Here is a 26,686-nt window from a genome sequence, read left to right as displayed (position 1 = left end):
GTTAGGAAAACCTTCAGTTGTTATTTTTTCAAATAGATTTTCAATTTCTTGCTTGTTCTACCCCTACTCCTCATGATGTGAATATTGGAATGTTTGAAGTCCCAGAGGTTTCTTGGAACAATCTTATTTTTACATTCTTTTTCCTTTTGCTGTTCTAATTAGGTGTTTTCTGCTATCTTATCTTCCAAATCACTGTTTTGATCCTCTGCTTCATCTATTCTATTGTTGATTCCCTGTAATGTATTCTTCATTTCAATTAGTGTAGTCTTCATTTCTGACTGGTTGTTTTTTATGGTTTCTATATCCTTTTTTATATTGTTGAAGTTCTCATTAGGTTCCTTGAGCATTCTTACAACCATTGTTTTTAACTCTGTATCTGATAGTTGTTTGCCTCCATTTCATTTAGTTCACTTTCTGGAGATTTCCCCTGCTCTTTCAATTGAGACCTGTTTTTTTGCCTCCTTATTTTGGCTTCTTCCCTAGGTTTGTTTGAGGTAGAACTACTTCATTTCCTGGTCTTGGTAGAGTGGCCTAATGCAGTAGTTGTCCTGTAGGTCCCAGTTGCATAGTCTCTTCTGTCACCTGAGCTTGGCACAATAGGTACACCCACTCCTCATTGCCATGGGTTGTGTGTACCATCTTGTTGTAGTTGAGCCTTGATTACTGTTGGCACATCAGTGGGAGGGATGGACTCCTAGGCTGATTGGCTGTAATGACTGGCTTTGATCACAGCAGAAGAGCTGCGATGCAGGGGTCGATTCCATGGAATATGATTCAATTCAGTAGGACTTTGGTGATCACCAAGTCTACCTTGCGAGTATGTCACTCATGGAGTTGGTTAGGTTGTAATCCAGCATGCTCTGAAGCCATCCATCAGGTCTACTGGTTCTGCAACCTCCCTGGAGATGCAGCCAAACTCAGCTACTGCCTGTGGCCTGCTCAGTGCCACCTAGGATGAGCTACAGAACAACCTACAGATGGTTGCTACTTGTGCTAGTCTTAGAGGTGCCCCAGAGAGGCCAACTTGCACACTGAGCCTCTCTGCTGTTAGTGCCAGGTCTGGGCCACTTAGCAAGAGGTACGGGGCATGCAGAGGCCAGATGCTGCTTGTTTGAGAGATTTTAGGAAATCTGAAGCATAAGCCACGACTGGTCATTTGTCTGAGAAAGGCACTGGGAACGGCTTGTATGGGTCCCCAAGTTGAGTGGGGCAGGGTCTCATGAAATCACCAGGGTGATTCAAATAGTGCAAGCCATGTTGATGGAGACTCAGATGTAGTGTCTGTTTGCTGGTTCTGTGAGGGGAGGGTTCAGCAAAAGAACAACGGCCTCTGTCAGCACTTTTGTTTGAGAGAAAGTGCCCTTCCAGCCCCCATTCTGAAGCCAGGCAATTCAGTGCTCCTCCAGATGTCCCTGGCACTGGTCAAGCTGCTGCCCCAGTGCTGGAGCTCAGAGAAAGTAAGTCCAAGTAAGTTTATATGGGGCCTGTTAAGAGGAACTCCTGGGACTCCAGGAGCCCTCTATGTCACTGAGCCACAATATTTGCTGGTCTTTACAACCAGAAGTTATGGGGAATTCTGTTCCCAGCACTGGAATCCTGAAGTAGGGTTTCCGGTCTGGAGCTGGAACCCCTGGCTCATCAGGGGAGACCTCAGAAGCTAAGTTAGCCCTCCCAATTTGTAACTGCCACCCATGGGTATGAAACCAGCCTGTTCCATCTCGGCGCCCCTTCTACCAGTCTTGATGTGGCTTCTTCTTTAAACTCTTAGTTGTAGGACCTCTGTTCAACTAGATTTCAGGTGGTTCTGAATAGTTGTTGTTCTGTAGTTTAGTTGTAATTTTGATGTGGGTGTGTGAAGTTCTGAGTACCACATTTACTTACACCACCCCCTTTAGTAGAAAGCCCCCTAATTTTGAGTCAGACGTTGGCTGGCGTTCAGACAATGCTGCTTTGTTCATCGGCCTCCAGCAAGTTGCTGAATTTCTCTGAGTCTACTTATGTGTATACTGGAGCTACCTCATAGAATTATTTGAAGATTTAATAAGATAAGTAATTATGTTTGTTCCATATTGAAAACTTGATGTTAGCTTAATAAGCATATCACCCACATAAAACATAGTATCCATACACAAACCTAAAATATTTGTATGTAACTTTACTTCAACAATTTTTGGCCTTCATCATTTCATTGAGTTTATCATTTCTTTTTCCAGTTCTTACTTCTCTCCCAGAATACAATCTCTTTACCCAGCTTAAACCCTCTGGAAGTTTATTACAACCACTTCCATTGCATAGACTCTCAATTTTCCTGAGCTTTTTAAAACTCTACTCATTGCTGTCACAGATTTCACAGTTCAGTAAGGAAACGATGTATTAAGTAGATAACTGTAAATGTCAAAATGCTCCAGGATTGGTCTTTGAGCTTCTTCACTATTTCATGACTCTAAATACTATTCATAATCCGATATCTTTGAAACACCAGACTTATATATCCAGCAGGTTACTTGATATCTGCACTCAGATGTCTAAAAGATATCTCAGAGTTAACGTGTCCAAAACCTACATTTTTATTTTTCCTTAACAATCTGCTCTATCCATACCCTTTGTTTCAGCTAGTGGGAAGTTTAGCATTCTGGTTTCCCTTCCCTGCGGTTGGCCTTGCTGCCTCTCTTTCTCTCATACCCTACAGCCACTACCTTCAAAGTATGTCCAGAACCTGACTGCTGTTTTTTTTATTTCCTCGTGAATTAGTTTTGCGTAAGCTACCGTTACCTTTAAACTTGGTAATTGCAAGAGTTTTTTAAAACTGTTCTCACTGCTTTCAGCTTTGACCCACTGTACTTCAAATTTTCAAGACAACAGCAAGAATGATTTTATTAAAACATTAGTCATATCATGTTACTCTCTGAAATTGCTTGCTACCTCATTCATAGCAAAAGCCAAAGAACCCACAGCAGCTTATGAGGCTCACAAGATCTGCTTTATACATCCCCCTTCACTTACCTCTCTGCCTCTCTGACCTTATTTTGTAGCATCTTTCTCCTCACTCTGCTTCAGCCACAGTGACCTCCTTACTGCCATCAATCCAGCCACAGGTCCCTTCTTAAGACCTTCATATACAATGTTCTTTCCTCAGATATCCTTCTAGCTTATTCTCATTTCCTTACAATCTTTACTCAAGGCACTTTTCAGTGAGATTTATCTTAATTAACTTATCAAAAAATTTGACCACCTTCAACATGTTTTTATTCCATATATCTGTTTTATTTTTCTTTATCATGTATCAATATTTAATGAACCATATATGTATGTAATTAACATGTATAATCTACTATAATCTTTCTCATTATCTCTTATCTACAGTAAAATGGAAGCTCCAGAAGTGAAGGGTTGTTTTCTGTTTAGTTCATCATTTTATCCCGTTACTTCCTACCTTTTCTGGGACTATTGTAACATGAACATATTTAAATGTTAACATACCTTTGCTACTTCTACTTTTTATATGGCTGTGGAAATCCTCAAGGCATAAATTAAACCCCCTAGAATACATTGAAGTAGAAAATATCAAAAAATTTGCAACACTTCCTTTTTTATTTATTATTTTGTTATTGACACTATTATAGATGCTCTCCCTTTCCCCCTCTCCTTTCCCCCTCTCCACCTAGCCTCCCCACCCCCAGCCTTCACCACATTGTTGTCTGTGTCCATAGGTTTTGTGTATATGCATATATGTTCTCTGGCTCATCTCTTCCAATACCCCTACCCCCGCCCCTCTGAGATCTGTCATGTTCCATGTTCCACGTGTGCATGCCTCTTGTCTTATTTTGTTTGAGCATTTTTTCATATGTCTATTGGTGTGCACATTCTTTGGAGAAGTGTCTACTCAAGTCACTTGTGTTTTTTTAAAATTGGATTGTTTGTCTTCCTGGTCTTAAGTTGTATAAGTTCTTTATATATTTTGGAAATTAATCCCTTATCAGATGTACAATTGGCAATCATGTTCACCCATACAGTTGGTTCCTTTTTCATTTTGTTGATGGTTTTCTTTCCTGTGCAGAAGCTATTTAGTTTGATGCAGTCCCATTTGTTTGTTTTTCCTTTATTCCCCCTCCCTTCCTTATTTTTAAAATAATCTGCTTTAGAAGAGTTTAGAAAGAAAATTTAGAGCCCTCACATGGAAATCACTGACCATGAAAAAAACTGACAGGGTTAACAAATGATAGAATGAAATCTCTAAGAAATTCATTAGTGAAAGTTTCAGGCAGATAATATAAAATAAGAATACATAAATTATATTGAGACAAAGAAAGAAATAGAAAGTAAAAGAACAGGGAACTCTAAAGCAAATTTTTCCTTTGCCTTAGAGGTATCTCCAAGTCCCCTGGACTCAGGTCTTCAGCTGGTTTTGACTCCGTGTTCTCAGCCTATAAAGCACCTGTCACATTTTAGAGATTCTGTCTCCTCAGTTACTCCTTCTTTCATTCATGCATTTTGTAAATCCTTCTAGTGCACTATTTTGCACCAGGTACTTTGTTAGGCACAGGGGATTTAATGATGAAAAGATAAACATAGCTTTCTTAGGATGCCCCACAAGGAAAGCAAAGAAAATATATGTGCTAAATAGATCATTGTCAGTTTGATAAATATTGTGAAAAGTAATATACTGCATTAACAGAGTGAGTCAGGGATCTATATCTATTCTAGGATGTCAAGAAAGAATATTTCTTATATTGCTCTTTATCTTTTTTCCTACCCCCATCTCACTGATTAAGACCCCATTATCTCTACTAACTCCATCGTTCTCCCAAACCTCGTACTTTGACCATATTTGTCATGATTAAGCATTGACTGGCATTATCTGATTACAATATGGCTATAGCCCTTTTGTCCTGATTTTCCACTATTCTTCAAGCACATCTCATGATTTCCAAGACTTTTACTGTTATTCATGCTGTCTCCTCTGGTACCTAAATGCACTTTTTGTTTTGACCTGTTTTCTAAGCCCAACTCAGATTTTCTCTTAAAAAAAAAAAGCCCATCTTCCCTACTCTAGCCATGGGCTAGTGAATGTTACCTGAACTCATGGCACTTGCCCTTTCTTCATTTCATGTATTTTTATTTCATCATAAGCTATTACCTGTTATTTCTTGTATTGTTACACTATGTCTAAAAGATAGGGACATTGAAGACCCAGACAGGTTTTGAAAATTGAGAAATGAATGAGGAGGAAATAGGATTTAAGGCCTAGTTTGTTCTAGGAATTGGGCTTGAATAATTTCTTAGATGTAGTTTCTTAATTTATAAAAAGAGTATATTATCTTACTCAGAAACTTTTTGAAATGATTAAATGAGATGGGAATATTTTCCAAAGTGTGATATACTTCAGATGGTATGTGGGAAATAATTAAAATAAATACTTACAAACAATTTGTAACTAGAATGTAAAACATTAATTCTCTTTTCAGTTATACTTTTTATATTATTTCTAATTTTTATTTTATTTTTTAATTGTATTAACATGATTCTATTTTCAATATGTTTCAACATAAGGGTACTCTATTTTAATCTATTTTATTGTATTTCATTGTATGTTACTTATTTGTGGATAATGAACCTTATTTTTGTTGATTCTGGTAATAAGTTCTCTTTTACATTAAATGTATTTCAAAAGTGAGTCAGGTTTAAGTTTAAAATAACCCAGATAAATAACAAAGCATTAGTAGGTAAGTAAATACTGAGATAAGGCATGTTAAGTACCTTAGTGGGTAAATCTTTATCTTAAGAGAAAATACTTTCATTTCAGATGCTTAAGGTAAAATATCGGATATAGAATAGTAATCTACCAAGTTGTGTCTTTCCCTTTTCTCTCTATTTAGCCATGAAAGATACTATTACACTTTCTTTAAACTGTATATATACTTTAAGATGAAGAGAGTTTGCAATTAATATCAGGAAGATTTTCAGTAACACTATCTGTTAAAGACATTTGTGCTGAGGATTTCAACAGCTGTTGTTTCTGTTTTATGTAGGTGGCAGGAAGCAAAATGAAAGGTTTGAATATTTTCATTGGTGGGTCTTATTTTTAAGGAAATAAAGGAGGGAGTTTATTTACTTATAAATATGGTTTTATTTATAAAATTTTGTAAAAGATATCCTGTATCTATCTACGGAAGGGGAAGAATGACAAAGTGAAAAAATGGACAGCTGGTTTAGCACAAATCAACATGTCTCATTAGTTTACCTTTTAAAACATTGTTTTTCAAAGCACTTAGAACCCTTCTTACAATGACTTTGATTTATCTCTTATAGTATGAAGGTGAATGTGAAGTAAAACTACAAATAGAAGATAATAATAAATGCTTAATGTGAGTCTATATAGTGCCACCTTTTCTTCTCCCAGGAATAGGAAACAGTTTAATTCAAGTGATGAGCTCATTCATTTGTTCATTCATTCAGCAAATTACTGTTGTATTATTCAAATATTTCCTAAGTGCTTACCATGTGCTAAGGAGTATGCAGATCTCTGAGTGTACAAAGATAAATATGGCATATACATTTTCTTGAATTGCCATTTAGAGGGAAATATTTGAGTTCAAAATAATCACAAATACACGTGATAAGAACTAAACCTGAGATATGTACAAAGTACAAAAGGAGCATTAGTTTTAGTGCAATAGAAAAAAAATGGCTCTGTTTAGAGAGATCAGGAAAGGTTTCACAGCGAATTATTGATCCAAGTCTCAAAAAATATGTAAGAATTCCTTACAAGTAGAGTGACAGAGTGCATGAAGTGAAATGAAAGGTTAGGACTGAAGCATAATAAATAGCATGTGCCAAGATACAAGTACATAGAGTGTGTCAGGGAAACAGAATACTTTTGTAAAGACCCAGAAAATAATATGTCAAGACTACAATGTCATCAAAAAATGGCCAAATGGCCAAAATATTGGACTTAAAAGATTGTTTTATAGATCAGTTCTTGGGCCATAATGTCATAGACTAATAGAATACTTGAGTTTAAGGGGAATTTAAAAATTGATTATATAGTCCAACACCTAGAGGTAAGCCAACCAGTAAAAATAAAACTAAAACTGAGTATTGACTCCCAAATTAACACCCCACCTTTACAGATGGAAGTAATTCTGTTGTTAAGATAGCTAGGATGGGCTATTACCTGAATTATAATTAATAAGCAAGTCCCCATGCCAAAGGGCTCAGGTTAAATGAGTGTTGCTTAAATGTTTGTATTTGTGGCATGCTTTGGCAAGCCATATAAATAAGAAGAAATTTAATTGAATCCTCTGTTACAAAATTATTCAACTACCCATCCTTTGGCATTGTGTAGCTATTTCAGGAAAACTATGTTTACTGCATTTTTTTTTAACTCCCAAGTCAAGTTTCTTGCATGTTTCATTAACCATTCTTTCCTGGTTTCTGGGTTGATATTCTGCTTTGCTCCTTACCTATATCCACTCACCTCTGCATTCTTTTTGATAGCCATTGCCTTATCATTTATATCCTCAGTTGTGGCATGCTTTAATTGTAAGCATGTGGACAAATCACAACATGTGGATCCAGAATTATTAGAAGTTCAGGATCAATTTTTTTTCCTTATTATGCAAGATTTTTACAAAGAAGAGTGGCTCTGAGAAGACTTTCAAAAACTTTTTTAAAATATTCAGAAATCTTAAGAAAATATTAATCTGCCTCAGAAAAGAGACATCTTTGAAACTAAAATCTTTACATTTATAAACGATTTTTACAGGTTGTCTTAACTAATTTTAAAAGAGAAGGTAGACATCCTAACCATGAGGATGGTTAAATACAAACAAAGAGTTTTAAAAAGCATTCTTTATTTCTACATTATAGTAAGCACACATTTCTCTCTGAACTGTTGTGCTTTTTGTCTTCTCTGAAGATTAGAGGGTGAATAAATATATTAAAGACATTTTTATTGCATCTGCAATGTATACCAGGTACAGGTCTTAATTGTTTACATGTATTATCTGATTTGATACTTATAATCAACACAATGGTTTCCATTATTATCCCATTTTATACACTTAGCATTACTTGTCAAAGGTTGCAAATATGGTAGTGGTTTACTTTACTATGAACTTTAGGTAATTAGTTATTATATGGTAGTGACTTTTGAATAGTGTTTTAATTAGGCAACCTCCCAGAATCTTTTTCATGAAACATCTTACAATAAATCTTATATGTACTATTATCAGACATGCTAATGATACACTAGAACCTCATGTGCAGGCCAATGAAATTCTCCAATTTGCTTTTGGATTAATGCCATTTCGACTTGTTTGAGTTTATATAAAATAATTGCCAGCGCAGTGAGTTCCTGAGCTGACTATGGTATCCCAGGGGTACGTGGGACTCAAAAAGGGCTCATGTGAGATTTTGATGCTCATACAGAACAAGACAGCTGACCTTAGGATCATCCAAGGAAGAGAAACAAAACTGAAATCCCCTCATGTAACTGAAAAGTTAAAAGTGTTCTCATTTAACAAAAGGGCTTCTAAAAAACTTCATTTATTATACCAGGGAAACAATAGGAAAGCATGTTTCTATTATGAGTGAAAAAGGAAAATAAAAAGTGTATTTAACCCTTTTGTGTGGGGAGAATAAAACTAAATCAAATATTAAACACAAAATGGCTTCTGGGCTAGTGAAATCTCTGGGCAACTAGCAGATGTGCAAAGTTATTCTGCACCAACAGTTGCACAACTCAAGGTCCCTGGGACTCCCACAGAAAGTAATATCTTATTAAAGAAGATTTTAGAGAAAAAATGTACAATGACATACAGAAACTACCCACCATGGGTGGAATCAGCATGTTTAGACTTCCAAGAAAATTAGATAATATGCACATCAAATAAAGACTACAAATTAAATGTTTAAACTAAAAATATAATACAAGATGGAATAAAAATCTTAATAAAAAAACAGAACACCATGATAAAAGACTGGATGGATTAAAAAAAAGAGAAATATATAGGACCTTTAGAAATTAAAAAATTTAATAATTTATTTAAAATGAATACTTATTAGATAAACAGTAGGTGAAAACTGAAAAATAGCAGTTGGATCTGAGGTTATAACTATGAAAACAGTAAACAGAGAAGAATAATAGGACGTATATGAAGCTATAGGATAGGTAAAATGAAATAGTCCAGAAAAAACATAATAGGATTTTAGAAGGAAGCAACAGAGAGAATAAGGGAGAAGAATATTCGAAAAGATAATGAGTGAGTTTTTAATAACTCATTAGATTAAAGAACAATAATGAGTTCCAAACAGAATTTTAGAAAAAGATATTGTATTGGAAATGCAGTTAAACAAACCTAGAAAAGAAAAGAGGCATTCCTTATACTGTAGCAGTTTGATTGACAGCAGACATCTTATCGTAAAAATACATAGATACCAGAAGGGTATGAGATATCTTCAAAGTGCTGAGGGAAAATAATTGTCACTCTAAAAATCTCTGTTTACTTATGCTATCCTTCAAACTCTAAGGTGAATGTAGACAGTTCAGGAAAAATATTAAAAGGTCATCACGGATTTTTGCAGAAATAACTATTAAAATACATACTTTGATAAGGAGGACATTTAGAAGGATTGGACTGTGGAAAAATAATGATGAGAAAATAAACTCATAACATGGAGTTATTTTGAGTAAACTTTAACTGTAAAAAATAACTAATGGTGATAATAATAGTGACAGGTTTGGTGAGGAATAGAACTACTACAAGATATAATAGGAGGTGTGGGATATACACTACAATAGATAGTACTAAAATACTATAAAATAATAACATGGATTATTGGGCATATAATGTATAACTTTATAAAAGTTTATTTGAAAAGTTAGACCAAATGAAAAGCATTTCAGATCATATGAAAAGGATATCAATATTTATTATAAAGCATAGTAGTCAATATAATGTATTATTGACTCAGGTAAATAAAAATAGAACAATTATATGCATACTCATGTGATCTAGACATATGACTTAGGAACATTACAAGTCAGAAAAGAAAAGAAATAACATTTTCATATCGTAGCAGAAAAAAATATAAAAAAAAAAGGAAGGAAAAAAAAAGAAGGAAGGAATGGAGGGAGGAAGACAACTGCCATACAGCCGTACCCATGAGGGAAAATAGAGTTCTAGTGCACATAATACATTTTTAATTGAAAATTTAATAGCAAAAAGAAAAAAATTAAATTGTTTAGGGAAAAGTTTTATAAACTTGGAATAGAGAAGATTCTTAAGATATACAAATGTACATATATAGGGAAAATGTTGATAAATTTCAGTACATTTAAATTTTTATGAGGGCTTTATAATAACATACAATGACTTTAAAGGACAAGTCATAAGTTAGGAACAGATATTTTTGGCATCTGTAATAAATACAGAATTAGTGTACAGAATACACAAAATGCTTTTATAAATCAATAAGTAAAATATAACCTACTTTTTATTTATTTATTTTTATTTTTTAATTTGTTATTAAATTCATTGGGATGGCATTGGTTAATAAGATCACATAGGTCTCCAGTGTCCCTTTCCATAACGCATGATCTGTACATCGCATTGTGTGCCCACCACCCAAAGTCAAATCGCCTCCCACCGCCATATATTTGGCCCCTTCCCCCTGGTAACCCCTATACTGTTGTTTGTGTCTATGAGTTTCAGTTTTACACATATATCTATTGGCAAGTGGGTCACTTTATACACATTCATTTTCATATATACACATAAAGTTATAGTGACCATTTTTCTATTGTCCATGCAGATAAAACATGCAGGGAGATTTAGCTATTACTTTGCCGTTTATAATATATTCACACTAATTATTGCACTTTTTATAGTGCAATAAATAGCATTTATTATTGGCCTTATAGAATATAGAAACCAAAAAACAAAAACAAATCCCAGTAATTTTCTTTCTGAGCTTTCACTTAATTTTCATGTATCTGTTATATGTCATTCTGCATTAAAATTTATTGCTTTATACACCTGTGTCCCCAACTACATAGAATTTCTTGAGAGGAAGGATTGTATCATATTCATTTTGGGGTGCCCAGTGTTTGATGTAAAGTAAATAATCAGTACATTTTTGTGAAAAAGTATTGTTTACCTTTCTAATCATATAAGTAATAGCATGAATATATTCTCATTGTAGAAGACTCAAACAATACACAACATATGAAACAAAGTAATTGTTTTTTCATCCTTCCTTCCCTCTATCCTCTACAGAGGTAACTAACATCAATATCTTCTCATTCCTGTGAACTGAAGTTAAATATTATGTTTATATTTTTTAGTAATAAATTCTATGTACTGCAGTATATATTCTACACCTGCTTATTAATGCACTAATACCAGATGTTAACCAAAGGGCAATACACATATCAGATACGCAAACAAATCAAATATTTGAATGTTTATTAGTTTTGTACATTAGCTTGTTTATGTCTCAAACATTTATTTTGTTGGTGTCTATTGAGCACCTAACCTAGATAGTTTTTCAAGTTTGTAGGTATTATTTCTTAAGTTTAATGTTTAGTCTGTTTTTTATATAGCTATCTATGATATGTCTAGATAATTTTAAAAAGAAAATCGTTCATGTGTTAGGCAGAAAATGCTGTGGTATAATACTTAATAACTTGATTTAAACATTGCATTTACCTTGAGAATTCAGAGGAGGTTCACACATAGTCTGTGCATTGAGGCATGAACCCAAAGCTGCTTAAAAGGATTAATGTTGCATCTCAAACTCAGCTGTACTATAAGGCTTCTGTCATATGAGAGGTATTAAAAATGAAATGACAAAGGAAAAGGTCTGTCCAGGTATTGATGATATACAGATGGAAAGCATATGAAAAACTAGTTTTCCTTACACTGCATAACTGCAAAAGTTGTTTATCTCAGTCAGGAGAGCAATGGTTAAAGACCATTAGGATTTACGGTGGGCAGCTGCCCCCCTCTTTGTAGCAGGCACACCTGTGCAGAAACCCAGGGGAAAGCGTTGTATAACTATGGCAATGTCATCATTTCATTAAATGGTGTCCATCTTTCAAAAAACTTCTGCAACTGAGTATTTGTGGATGTGCTTCTATTGATGCTTCCAGTTTTTAAAGTTTGTGGATTTTCCTTTGTCATAGATACCATTCAGCAGCTTCATTGTGTAGAGCATTCACGGAATGTAAACGTGGACCCTCACTGTCGGTTCCTACTCCACATGGCCTTTTCTACCTCCAGCTGCCTATTTAAGGAACAGTAGTTGTTATTGTTATTTTTAAGATAATCTTAGCTGGCAGTCCAATTTATTTTCTTCAAAACTCTATCCTGTAAAAGTTTTATAAAGGCTCTGGGTCAGGAGTGTGAGGAAGGTCATTAAAGTTTTAATATAAAAGTAAAACCGACCAACAAAATGATCAAACATCAAAGATCTTGCCAAGCCCCAGTTATAGTGACCTAAGAAATCTTAACTTATGAAGAAAGTGCAAAAATTATTTTATGATCTGGCAGCCCCGTAGGAGTAAATTAACATTCTTTGATCCCCCCTTTAATATCAGTGGTTTGAAAGCTCAACATTTTTTTTTCTCACCTCTTTATTGTGTGATTCCATCTTAAAATGTTAAAAACAGAATTTTCTTACTCATTAATTTTGGGAGAATTGCTCCCCTTCTTTTCATCTACTTTTTTCTGTTAACTGAATAGTCCTTTGACTACAACTTGGCTTAGACAAACTTGTATGCAGAAATAATGAATATCTTTAGCATCACGGCAATATGAGGGTAAGCTATGTTCCTGCTGAGTGGCTATTTGAAAGCTAAGCAGGAGTTAATATTTATTTATTTGTTGGATTTCCGTGGCACTTTTCCTCCAAAGAGCACAGGGTGTGATGTGGAGAATTTCAGGGCTTGTCTAAGAATGTCAAAAGGAAATTAAAAAAAAAGTGGAATTTGTGGAAGTGAAAGCACAGAGCAACATCAAGAGCTGATGGCAAAACCAAACCCTAGGTGGCAGCTAGGCATATTGCAGACAGAAGGATCTGGACAGCCCCCAGGATGCCGCTGTGGGCCTCTCAGAACACTTGAGTCATTTTCCCAGGGCCTATGCCCCTGGTGAGCACCAGGCCGTTCTGTTCAATGCTCACATGAAGAGGCATAAGCTGAATTATAAACTCAAGGGGCAGGAAGGGACCTTAAAAATTATTTGCCCGAGTCTCTTAGTTTACAGATGAGCACATCAAACTCAGAACAAAGCAACAAGCTAGAAGCAGGGCCAGAGTTAGAACCCAGATCATCCTTTCATTCAGCAAACACACTCTAAATGCTTCTAAAAACTCTCCGAGACACCAGGGCTGCCTTCGTGATTCACAGGGGCCTGTGTTCTGACATGCGTTCTGACTACCATTGTCCGACCCCATACTACCTACTAACCCCTTGCCTGTGAGGATATCTGATATATACCTTATAAAACAACATTCTGTTGACTAAAGACCCAAAACTTTTGGGGTGTAAACCTCAAGGGACATATAGTGAGGGAAGTGAGCTCTAGTCCAAGTATCTGTAAGCATGTTGACATTCTTTGGGCACTTCTGTCAGGTCAGCTGGAAAACATATACTGGATTAAGTTTTGTTTGAATGTCACTGGAAGGAAGATTTTCCAGTAACGTTATTTTCACTAGTGTTCTGGGTAAAGGCTTAAATGCTCTCTCACTGGATAAAATACTTAATCTTTAACATTGACTTGACCTGTTAAATGCCTCAGTCTGAACCCTAATAAGAAAACTGAAATTGAAAGCACCTAGTGGTAAAATCAAAACATCAAAATTCTGCAAAGGAGTATGGTGTAAGAGCTGACATAAATCATAAATTTACCTTCCCAGAAGCAATTTTACAGTCCTACGTGTAAAACTGGCTATCACTGCAAGAAGACTCATGGGTTTAAAAAAAAGAGAGAGAAAGAGTAGATTGCTCTATGTTAGTTCAAAGGTAGATTTAAGCTCCTCCCCCTTCCCTAGTACCCATGCTGAAAACCTGTGTTCATAAAAGAGGCCCCAGCTGCTTTACAGGTGGAACCAATGAGTTTGTAAACTCGGGGACCTTTATTTAGACAATTGAGAGTACACTTCACCCTGCTCACTCTGTCATTTGTCCCGGGCCAGTCTCCAAAAACATCAAATGTTACTCTTGTAAGCTATGGATACGGCTGGCTGTGCAGAGATGACTTTCTTTGGACCACATGGAGTTGAGGAGGGGGTAAGGGCGGCACTGCTCTGTGCCCGGCCACCCTGACAGTCCGATATTCTCATATTCTCGGGGGATCGGAGCAGGATTCGGGCTTTAAGGACACCTGTTTGTGCCCACAGGGCCAGGTTTGTGGTGGCCCTTCCTCTCTCCTCTGTGCCTGGCAGCTCCTGTTTTGGCAGATTTACCTGGGAGGCTCTATGTGGGTCTGTCTTTACGACGCCACTGCCGCCAGCACGTACCGTCAAGACAGAGGGAAGCCAAGCGAGGAGTGTAACTGCCCGAGTCTAGAGCGGGAGGTGAGCCTCCTCCCGGGCGAGTTGACTGCGGCTTCCCTTCCTCCAGACACACATGGAGTTTTGGAGGTGACGGTGCCGAAGAACTGCAGCTACTTAGCTGACTGGTTGTATGAGCTGGCTAGCAAAGCAGCGCCCGCCTCGCCTGGACCTCCTGCTGGCAGGATGTAAATGTACCTGCAGACTGGCCAAACAGGACCGCCTTTCCCCCCAACCCCTCCCTCCTCCCACCCTCTCCCTCCGCTAACCAGCATGAGGGACTGAGAAAGCAACAGCCTGCAAGTGACAGCTCCCGCCCGATTCCGTTTGTCTGTGAGCCGAGGTGGGAAATTGTGCAGCAGCTTCATTGTGAATTTCTGCCATTGGCATCGCTATGTTTGCCTCCATCTGGTATGCCAAGAAGCTGGGTCGCAGGTTCGTGCACAACGCCAGGAAGGCGAAATCCGAAAAGGTATGGAGCAAGTGGGGATGAAGATTACCTTTCCGATTTGCCAGCTGCCTGTTCTGGACTGCTAGCCGGAGCACAGACGCAGTCTTGATTAGCCTGGGATGAGAGCTTGCCTCTCACTGGGAATGTAGTCCATGCCACTTCCAGAAGGGGTGACTTTTGGAGCCTAGCTACTTAGGAGGAGGGAAGCCTGTGGGGTTAAGTGGAATCACTAGCTATTCAAAATAAATACTTGGTGGTATCATCAATAGAGAGTGTCTCCACAGAGACTTAATTTTCCTTTAAATGACATAGGGTGAAAGCACGTGAGCAGCTGAAATTTTTGCTTCTTCAGGGAGCTCTCTAGTAAACTTGTTGCTATACTGCATTATTTTTATTACTACAGCCTTTGATTCTGAAGGGGGCATGATAAATCCCCACGCATTTCTCTGGTAGTTACGTCCCAGTCTGTGCCCTAGGAACACATATTGGGGACTCTCAGTAACACTGACCAGATTCCACAGGGGTGTCTGATATTTTTTTAAAATCAGCAAAGCCATCATTTACAAAGTGTACGCAATTAGCAAGAAATGTATTTGTAATTGGATAGTCATGGGCATTTAGAGGATGGTTTTGTATTTCTTCTATTCAGCATGACTAGTTGGTTCAAGAAAACCTCTGTGTAGATGTGCTTCATTAATTATCATTCTCTAAGACATTAAAATGGCCTGTAAGTCCTAAGATGCATTTTTATAAGCTGGTATCTCTAATGTGTCCTCTGCTTTCAGAGCACTGGCCAAACTGTCATATTTAGGTAATCTGAATCCAATTTGATAGGTGTTGGGGACATTTCCAAAGGAAGCAAAATTTTGTGAAGTGGGGGTTTTTCATATTATTCTAAGGGTGCAATCTTTGGTCCAGTGTCCTTTCTGCCTTAAAATCTACTTGTGAGATTGATCCGGAGATGGCTTTGCTAGCCTGTCACACAGTCTTCTCTCTCCACTAAGAAGGTTCCTTCAATTTAACTTGCTATTTGTTTCTTCAGAGTAGAAATGTTGCTAACATGAACAAGAATCCAGTGATAAACCGAGATACAATTGTCTGTAGAGTGAAAAGAGAAAACGTCATTGGAGTTCGGACTTTAGCATTGTAACCTTTTAGAATATCCAGAACTGAAGATTGTAGAATGATGGCAAACTTGTTATTTAATGACGTTTTGGTGGGGGAGGGGGAGGCAAGAATGGGGTAGAATCGATCTCTTTTCTATTCTCTATATCACAGGTAAAAAGACTTCAAACCCAATTGTATGATGGGGGTTTTTTTGTTTATTTGTTTTGCTTCTCAAGTAAGTTTTAAGGAAAGAGACTTGTAAGTAGGTTTTTTTATTGGAGCAAATGTTTTGAAAAACTGCCTTCTTCCTATGAAAATTATAGGTTGTATGGATGAGGGGACTGTCAGGGACTGGACCGCAAATGACTCTGAAAGCCACTGGAGATGAGGCCTTATGCCAAATTCGTATGCAAAGAGAAGTTGAGTCTCCCAGGGACACTTAATTCAGGCTTGGGCCTGAATATGGAGAAAAGCAGCCCTATGAAATTCAGTGTATAGAACCTAAAAGGATGTTGATCTGATGAAGTAACACGAGCTTCTATCTCTTAGGTGTGGGAAGAAGCTAGTAAGGCGACTTTGATAATTTCCCTTTCATTCCTGTGAAGGCTAATGCTTAGAACAGGGAAGAGGAACCAATGTGGGGTTAAGGGTTTAAATTCTTTATTTATCTTGGAGAGTAAGGAAATCAATATTAGGGAACTGAAGTTTTGCTCTTTGAATGATAAAAACCAAATGAAGAATTATTATTTCTAATGCCCTTGTACTAGCCAGGGGAGCTCGTAGGAGTTAATTCTGATTACTAGGTGATGATAACTAAGAAGAAAAGAGCATCTCGGTTTTTTACTTTTTTTCCCCATGGAATTTGTATTCACAGAATTCTTGGAATAATTTTAAAGGTATGCTGCCTTGAACAATGAAGGCCCTCAGTCAATGCTTGGTGAATGGAAATAGTTGATTTATTCTGTGTACCTAATTTTATCACATGACTTATTTAAGCCAACTATTGTGCATTACTGTTTGTATAATAAGTTCAGTAATATACTTTAACTGAGAAGACAGTTCAGAAATGATACTGCCAGCTGAATAAATGTGTATAAAGTGTCACTATAACATCAGAGATCACGTAATTGCAAACATGTAGGGGGATATAAAGAGCTACTGACTATGTGTTGTCATGTTTTATTGTATAGTGAAGGAAGATGAACAAAATAAGATTATTATTGAGTTTTATTTAGAAAGTGACTAGTATACTTAAATGTGAAAGAACTATTGATAGATTCAGGGTATATTTTAGCTTTGGGGAGGTAAAAGTCTGTATCATAGACAGTAATTGTGATTTAGTTTTAGTGTCCTCTGTAAATTTCAGCTTCTCTTTGCAATAGGTAGCATAGTTCATTTCCTCCTACTCTAATAAAACAACCTGCATTCATAATAGCTCATCAGTCCTATTTTAGCATTCAGATATGGTCTGGGAAATATATTCCTCAAGGCTGGGGTTAATTGAAAAGCTAATTGGGAATGTGCAAGCCTAAATGCCATCCCTAAACATTCAGTATGCCTTATTCATGGTTGCCTGGTCTACTGTTTACTTCATCTAATGCCAACAGAATTAAATAGAAGCGTGGGATGTAATAATAATCACAAAAATAATAATGTTAACAGTAGTCCCTGTTCACACATATTATGCATCACTTGCTTTATGCATAGAGTTGCATTTAAGCTTCCCAAAAATTCTCTGATGTAGAAATTGTTTTCCTTAAGTCCTAGAGGAAGAGTGGCTGGCCCGAGGTCACAGAATTGATAGTGTCAGTGCTGGCATTTGAACCTAAGTCTCCCATACTAAAAATGACTCCTGGATTCTCTAGCATCCTCATCTATACTCCTATCACTTACTGGTCTTGTGTTAACAAGCTTCACCATTCCTTCTTATCTTGTCTTCCATTTTTGATATTAAAATCTAAAGTTAAGAGGTTTAAGGAATCAAAGTTACTGATTGTATAACTCAACCTCATTATTTCAGATAAGAAGATGTCTAAACTATCTTGAATAGAGGGTTGTCTGTCCTATTATTAAAGAATTTACACTATTTGTCCTATTTAGTTGGATTAGTGTAGCAAGCTTTCATCTTGGCACATATTATTTCTTTTAAATAGCCAGTAATTGTCATATCATCATGAACTAAACATTGACATTTGTACTCATTGCTTATCCTATAGAAACTAAAGATGTCTTTGATCAAAAAGGACCTAAATGCTTTTCAATTGTAGATGCACTCCCTTTTTTAGTCAAAGATATCAGGAGAGTCACATTGTCATTTTTCTAAAAAAGAAAAGCAATGTTATTCTTGTTATTCTTTTTTGTTATTCTTTCATTAAAAAGACAGTATTTGCATACCAACAAATCCTGTGAACAAAATTATTTTAAATGTGATAATATGAGTCAAAAAAGCCTGGTTCAAATAGAACATCTTCATTCAAATAATTATTCTTTTTTTTATTTGACCCAATGTAATTAATTTAAAAGTTAATGTCTTCCTATTATACCTTTTTGTCACATTTCAACTAAAATTGCTTTGTTTAGTCAATCTTAAGATTGCATTACTCTAAAAGGACAGCTGAAGAAGCTTTATGATAAATTGAAATGCAATTCCTGTTGGCATAATAATATGCAAGAGTATAAAGATATTATGAACCTTCACTTCCCTATCAGTATTGTTTCTGTAATTTTTCTATCATCTATCTATCTATCTATCTATCTATCTATCTATCTATCTATCTATCATCATCTATCTTTTAAACATGCACCCTGAAAAGGGAATGCACGATGAATTTAGAAAAGACTGGCATCAATATCTATCACCTAATAGACACAACTATGGGTGAACTTGGCAGTGATATATAACATGTGAGTGATGTAACTGAACCCAAACATCCTGAAATAAGGCCATACGCACCTTAAAGAATTAAAAAAAAACCCCCAACATATTGGTTCTAGCCTCCTCCCATCTAAACCAAACACATTAATTTAACATAAACTAAAGTGAAGGACAATCTAGTAATGCATTTGCTGGCAGTATAGCCAAAGAGAGAATAATGTCCTGGGTAATCCTGATATAACATAAAGCACATCTAGCTTAAGGTAAGGGCTAAGAGGAAGGGAATTAAATTAGTACTGTTCTTTGCTTTCCAGCCTAAAGCCAATCAAATGGCTGCTCTAAGCCTCAGTTTTTCTTGTTCTTCAAATGGACATACACCTATGATTTAGTAGCACCCCAGAGTCCTCAGAATGCAGTTCAACCTGGTCTGCAAGGCCCATCAGGAAAAGGCCTCTACTTTCCTCTCTGTCCTCACACCTTGTCCTTCTTTCATGTATACTCTAATTCTGTTCTAAATGACATTCAAATCCCTGAATGCCCCCTTCTTTTTTTTTTTTTTTTAAGCTGCTAGGAGTTTGCTTATACTGTTTAGCTGACAAGCAAACCACAGGCCAGCGGTACCCTTCACTAACTGCACTCCTAGTTTAGGTACCCTCACCAGGAAACCTTCCCTGGCCCTAACAAGCCCATGATCTGTCTTCATTGGCTCCCTCAGCCATTACACATATGTTGAAATATTTTTTTTTATTCCTTTGTATTTCTAATTAGAATGGATTCTCTCAAAGGAGGACTGTTCAGTCTTGTTCACTAAATTCTTGGACCTTAAGGACTCCCTACAACATGCTTGTCTCTTGTACTCTATCAACTCTAGATTGTCATCAGTTGCACGATGCACCATTATTTCATGTATTACCAAGTACAAAAAAAAGATTGTCAAAGAACTATAACATGTCATCAACTGCAAGACACATCTTGATTTTAGAGATGTTAAAATGTGAAAAAGTATATTTTTAAAATCAGTGAAGTATGGCATAGCTGAAAAAATGAATAATAAATGATTTTACTTTAAAGATGAGTTAATATAAATAAAGTGTTTAAACGTTTACACACTTGCTATCAAATTGCTTTTATTTCTTTGCAAATCATATTATTAGTTGGCATAGGATAATATAGTAGATACTCTTAAAATATATCATACATTTATCCTGTGCTAATCTGACTCAACTGGCATCATATGTCCTTCTCTAGATTTAGGTATAGAGGGAAAATGAGGTTGACGGTTATAGAAGAAACTGATTAAAAACAATAATCAAACAGGAGTGATTTAGATTGTAGAAGAGAGATCTAAGAACCCTACTGTTCTCTCACTATATATTTACATGTCTAAATAACAGCAATAATGGTAGTTAACTTTCAGTGAATTCTTTCTATCAGCCAAGAACTGTGCTAATACAAGGGTCTAGTGAGATTATTACTATTATTAGTTTTTACAGCAAAACACATCACCGGTAGGTAGCTGGGATAAGACACCATGTCTGGCTCTAGAACACAAGCTGTTAACTGGTAAATAATACCCTGTGTATATGTGTGTATATATATGTACTCACATGCATGCAGAGTACTCTATATTATTTAATATTATAGACTATATATTATACTATACATATGACATATTTTTATAATGAGTTAGGTGTTAAATTTGTTTTTCCCTGTGAAAGATACATTTAAAAAATGAATTTAAATGCAAAATCTGAAATTTAGCTTAGGGATAAGAAGATACATCCTGATGTTAAAGACTCCACTCCTCAGTGAATGCCATGGTCCTCCTTTGTCTATATTTGCCTCCTGGCAGATTAAAGAGTAGCCTGACCAGGAGAGAGGGATGGATAGACTGCCCCCTCAGGTCCCTTTCTGAGAGCATTCTGAGCCTTTGGCCACATTGGTTGTTGGTCGTGAGCAGCATGACTCAGCGCCAGTGTCTGTCTAGCTGTGGTGATACAGAGGACAGGTGTTTGTCCATGCTGAATGCAGCCCTGCAGTTATCCCCTGTCATTTGGCAGGTGATTCATGCAGCAAAATGGACAGAAGCACCTGTTCCGAGGTTCCCACACTGCTGTCCACCCTGGCAGAGAACAAGGCGCAGCTGTTAGCAAGACAGGAAGAGAGACAAAGGGAAAGGACAGGATCAGAGAAATGGCCAAAATGAAAGAGGTGGGGAAGGTGGGTTGGAGATGAAGAGAGCAGGTTATAAAATCACTGTAGAATTGTTATGAAGAATAGTAATGCCTATTTATTGAGAAGTTTACTTGAGCACTATGCATGCGTTTTACATATATCATTTTATTTAATCCTCACTACAGACTTCTAAGGTAATCTATTATTAGCCCTTGTTTTATAAATGAAAAAGCTGAGGTATAAGAGGTTACAGAATTTGCACAAGGTCATGAGTAGAAGAGCCAGCATTCAGAGACAGGTCTGGCCAGCTCCAGAAACTATTACCCTAACACTCAGACCATGCTTAAACTTTTCATGGGTTGGGTGAGCCAGTGGTGTGGAAAAGGGATAGACTGACACAACAGCCATCCTCTCTAATTGTCCTTATCTCTGTTGACTAATTATGTGGCCAATCTCTCATTGGGGATCCTCCAGAGATCAGCCATCCAGATAGTCTTCTTTCAGTCCACTTTGCATAACTTTAGTTGCAAAATGTTTTTGTTTTTTTGTTTTATCTTCAATATACCTTTAGTACAGTCTTCCTCTACCTGGTATTCCATGGCACTATACTGAGTGATAAAGATGGAAGGGGTAACTTTCATCCAGCAAGATTAGCTCAACCATGATGATCATTGTAAAGATAAATTTGATAATAAGATAATGTATACTTCTCATTTGCATATGTATTTATGGGGTTAATAGAGAAATCATTTCACTTTAGTTAAGACCTTGTAATATTTGTTAATAATTTCATCAAAGGTAGTCTTATTTCTCCAAATAAATTATTAAACCGTCAATTAAGCTGTTAAATCACTATAAATTCTGTCTCATTCAGTCAACACATAGTAGGCCCTAAATTAATCCTGGTTGAATGATTGACTTGGAGGGAGTATTCTGAGCTGTACAGGAATAAAGACTGGACAGGGGTCAGTAGGCCTGTGTGTTAACTGGCACTGTTCCAACAAGCCTGTCACCTTGGCTAAGTTTCTTAATCTCTCTGGGCCTGAGTTTCTCATTAGCAATCAGAATCCTTCCATTCTAAGTCTCTGAATCTAATTCTGTTCCACTATAAGACTGCAGAGTCCTTAAAGGGAAAGATTTGATCTCATTCTTCCCTGTGTTCCCAGCACCTAGCATGATGCTTAGCACACACAAAAAGAAACCTTATGTCAAATGAATATATACAAAAGGCCTGGAATTTCTTTAAGCATGAGTAAGAAGAATATAATGGAGAATCCACCTGCTTTCAAAGTGAGGGAATAAGAGACATTTAGGGCTTTTCCTTCTTTATTGACTTTTTTCTTTGAAGAAAGAAGAAAGATGAGCATTTTCTAGCATGGGCCTTGGAGGCTCTAGTTCCCATTCTTTCCCACTCTATGCCATTAACAATGAAGTGAAACAAACCATAGCCATCAGAATACCAGAATTCTCTTCAACCAACAATGTCCTCAGAACATCAAACTATGACATTTTCCAGTTGTTTTGTCCTATATACCAAAAAATTACAAGCTTATGCTTGAGCATGAATGTTCATTTCTTGTACCTTCTTAATCTGAAAATTCTAGTTAAGTAGAGGATTCCCATCCCATATGCTGCAGACTAAATTGTGCCCCCTCCTCAGCATTCGTATATTGAAGCTCTAGTCCTCAGTTGTATGTGGACATGTGGAAACAAGGCATTGAGGAAGTAGTTAAGGTTAAATGAGATCATAGTATTGAGGTTCTAATCTGGTAATATTGGGGGCCTTATAAAAGAAGAGGAGAGATCATGCTCTTTTTCACTGTCATGTGAGGAAACGCAAAAAGGTGACCATCTGCAAGCCAGGAAGAGAGTTCTTGTCAGAAATCAAGCCCTGGGAAAACCTTTGCCTTGCATTGCCTAGCCTCTAGAACTGTGAGGAAATAAATTCTTGTTGCTTAAACCACCAGTCCATGGTATTTTGTTATGGCAGCCCAAGCAAACTAATATACAATGGTGCTGTGATTGTTGTGTATGGTGATGCTCAATGTGGAGTGGTTTTCTAGAGCCCAGGATCAGGGCATCATTGTTAGAAATACTTAATCAGTTATGTGTTGTCTTTTATCCTAAGCATGTAAGTGCCAACAAATACACAGCCTCTGCAGGGTCAACATCATCTGCTCTTATGAGGAACTGGAAGGCGTTATTAAAGTTGGTAATTTAATTAGAAAAGAGGGTAGAAAGTAAAAAGAAGGAATTAGCTGGTTTTTTGTTTTGTTTTTTTGTTTTGTTTTGTTTGAGGATCACTGTACTTCATATTCCAAAGAAGAGTGAATGCTAACTATTCCCTCAGCAAACTTGAAGTATGAAAATAAAATAAAACTTACCGAATACTCTTCTTCCTTTCCACACCTACTTGTTTCTCTAGGTCATTCTGATTTATAAGCAGAATTGGTTTGCCTTCCATACCTTTCACCCCATATTGACTGTAGGAGAATATTTCTGCTATGAGGAGGGCTCCTGGTTTTCACAAGAGTTTGCAGCCACGTGTGATGCAATGAACAGTGTCCAAGGCAGGAAGTCAGTGTCCCTGGTGCTCACTCCCATAGTGGCATCAAACTGTTGTGTTTCACAGGAGAAACTTTGGTGATTCCCTCACACAGGAAGGGTAAACACTAATGAGCCATAGGAGAGGAAAAAATTACAGGAGGGTGGTACTTGGAAAGGTTTAAGAGAATAAGAAAAAATGTTTTCTTTCTCCTTCTCTGAACACCATTTTGGCCTAGGACTTATGTTGCTTTGCCTTCTAAACTCTCCTTTACTGATCTCTTTCCTCCATATGTTCTATAAATCCTCTTGTTGGCACACCCAAGAGCAACAGTATGGCAGAGAAAGAATACAGACTGGAGTTCAAATTTGACACAGTATCTTATCAGTTGGGTGACCCTGAGCAAATAACTACATCTCCTTAACTGTTAGTGTTCTCACATAATAAAAATGGTGAGAACCATCCTTCAATATTTCTGGTCCACTTAAATACTGTATGTATAGTAGTAGAGTGTCGGGTCCATTGTAAAACATATTTCCTTCCTCCCTTCCTTCCTTCCTTCCTTCCTTCTTCCTTATTTCCTCTCTCCTTTGTCCCTCCCTCCCATTCATTATCGTACTCTGCATAGTTCAGAAAGAATACAAAGCAACTTTTACTAACCTTTTCATTAATGATTCCTATTACTCTACTACTCCGTTGGGTTTCAAAATGGACTTGCCTTCCCATTCTGGTTTTATTGAGTGAGGAGATATATATCTCTGCCATTGGTTACAAGAGAAAATACCACTTAAGAGGACATCCTAACAAGTGCAAACTGCCAAATGCTTACTATGAGGGAATTCTAAGTCTTTTATTTCCTTTTTAACAAATGAGTCTTAGATCATTCTTATGAAATTTTGCCCCCATCCTCCCTCTTTGCCAGACTTCCACTCTATCAAAACACACAATGCAGTTTTTAAGAGAGAGTGATAATGTTTGGTGAACATCAATCAAGGCACATTACTTCCCATTTGAAGTGAAGTAATATATGCTGAATGACTCAGGCGTTTGTTCCCACCTGGTGAATGTATCACATCACCTTTGTAGCTTTATTGAGGTCTTGGGGGGTGGGGGAGAAAGGGAAGACAAAGAGCTCCATGCAATGTTACACTCAATTTTATAACCAAAAAGAAACTTCCTTTCTTCATAAATAGTAATTTATTGAGTCCTTACTATGGGCTAGCCACTACTCTAAGACTTTTATATGTTCTAATTCAGTTGATTCTCACAACAATCCTATGGGATAAATAATAATCACCTTTTTACAGGTGAGGACAGAAAGGTCAATTAAAGTTCCCAAAGGCACACAATTAACAAGTTATAAAGCCAGGATTTGAACCCAGGCACCGGGATCTGAGCCTACATTCTTAACCAAAACACTGCATTATTTCCTATGTCTTTCAAGGTGAACAAACCAATTTTCCAGGAAACATGAGGTTTGAGAACTTTCTTGCCCAGTGTCAGTTGTCAGCAGCCAAACTTTGGAGATGTGAACTCAGGCCTTTTAAATACCAGTTGATTCATTCTGGCAGGAGCCTTAGTGGCTCCACACACCATTGAGAAGGATGTCCCTACATTTAGTTCCCATGATCAAATCCCAGGGAGTTTCAAGTACTGCTCTTGTTGTCTGAGAGAAACAGCAGCTGACAGGTTCCTTCTATTTCACAAAAAAATATAATTGGTTGTATTCATATTTGAATGGTAGTATTAATAACCTATGATTTTCAGTAAATAATTGATCCAAAATCACTGTGACTTCTGAGCTCTGCTCCCATTAAAAAAAAACAAAAAAACAAACAAACAAACAAAAAAAAATGGTTACCCAACAGGATGTCAGTGGGAACTGGGAAAACAATTCCACACCAGTGGTTGTGTTAACTGCTACTTTGGATCTTCCTGCTGTGAATTGAATAGAGCCACTTTGGGTCTATTTCTTAGAAATAACCATCTTTATTACTTCTGCTCTAGGATGAACACTTTTGAGATTTTTAGAGGCAAATATCTTCACTAATCGGCTTCTGTTTTTCATTTTATTCCATAAGTAATCCTTTTTATTGTTATCACAGTTTTTAATGTTCTCAGATTTAATTTATAGAAGGTTTGGGATGTCATAGGATGTTTTGCCTCTTGCTCTGTTAGCATATAACATTCTGTTAATTCCCCAAGTGTAACATTTTGAACATCATGTTTAATTCAAATATGATCCATTATTTTATTAAAGTTGTTTTTTCCATTACATGTCTCTAGAATTTTCAAGGACTTTATGGCAATGTTTTATGCGATACAGAAGTAAGAATTTCTTTCAATATCAGTCATTTCTCCAGTAGTTTGAAAAAAACAGGATAAAATACAGCATAATGAAACGGCGCCTGCTGGCAGTTATGAACTACACTATGCCTTTATAAAACACATTTAAACACATTTCAGATTAATATATGCTTTTTGTCTTCTAGTTTCTTATAGTTCACCTATGTTATTGTCCTGAGCAGTTTCCAAGTCACATTTATCCCATGTTTCCAGGTTAACTACTGGCTAGTCCCCAGAAAGTAAAATTCAAGTAAAATCTTTGGCCTTTTAAGTCAATCAACAATTCAACGTTTATTTAACCCTTGGCATTTAACAAAGACTTATTTGTACACAACTACCAATAATACTATGCTGAGATTTATGTAGGGTGCAGAAATGATCAACCATGGTCTCTATGTTGGGGGAGTTCACATATAATTGAGGAAGAATAAAACATAACATGAACATTAACAATTAAACTCTAAGATGTGCTTTAGAAGGGTAGATAACACTTTTCTTTCTTTTGCCTTGCCTAATCCTCTGTGCTGTTTTTACTGAATTTTAGCATTCTAGACCTGTGGGATCATGCCTGTTTGCGATCTACCTGGCATGCCTCTCATGCCACAGAGTCCTGGTCTCCAAGATTAGCATA

The 26,686-nt window shown here is 36.7% G+C and overlaps 1 protein-coding gene across 1 annotated transcript in view; it reads left to right on the top strand.

Annotated features, from left to right (window-relative positions):
- The first annotated feature begins 14,901 nt into the window (after nt 1-14,901).
- The window catches only part of DLG2 (discs large MAGUK scaffold protein 2), an 839,012-nt gene continuing 827,227 nt past the window's right edge, over nt 14,902-26,686 (top strand). The window contains exon 1 of the mRNA XM_054576362.1: nt 14,902-15,028. Coding sequence (XP_054432337.1) covers nt 14,951-15,028 — 78 coding nt within the window. The 5' untranslated portion in view covers nt 14,902-14,950. The remainder of the gene's footprint in view (nt 15,029-26,686) is intronic.

This window comes from Pteronotus mesoamericanus, unplaced genomic scaffold, assembly GCF_021234165.1.
Source record: "Pteronotus mesoamericanus isolate MK-2021 breed Mesoamerican mustached bat unplaced genomic scaffold, CSHL_Meso_final contig_33, whole genome shotgun sequence".
In the NCBI taxonomy this organism is placed as follows: Eukaryota; Metazoa; Chordata; class Mammalia; order Chiroptera; family Mormoopidae; genus Pteronotus; species Pteronotus mesoamericanus.
Note: the sequence above shows the minus strand (reverse complement) of the source record. Positions and strands in the feature narration are given on the sequence as shown.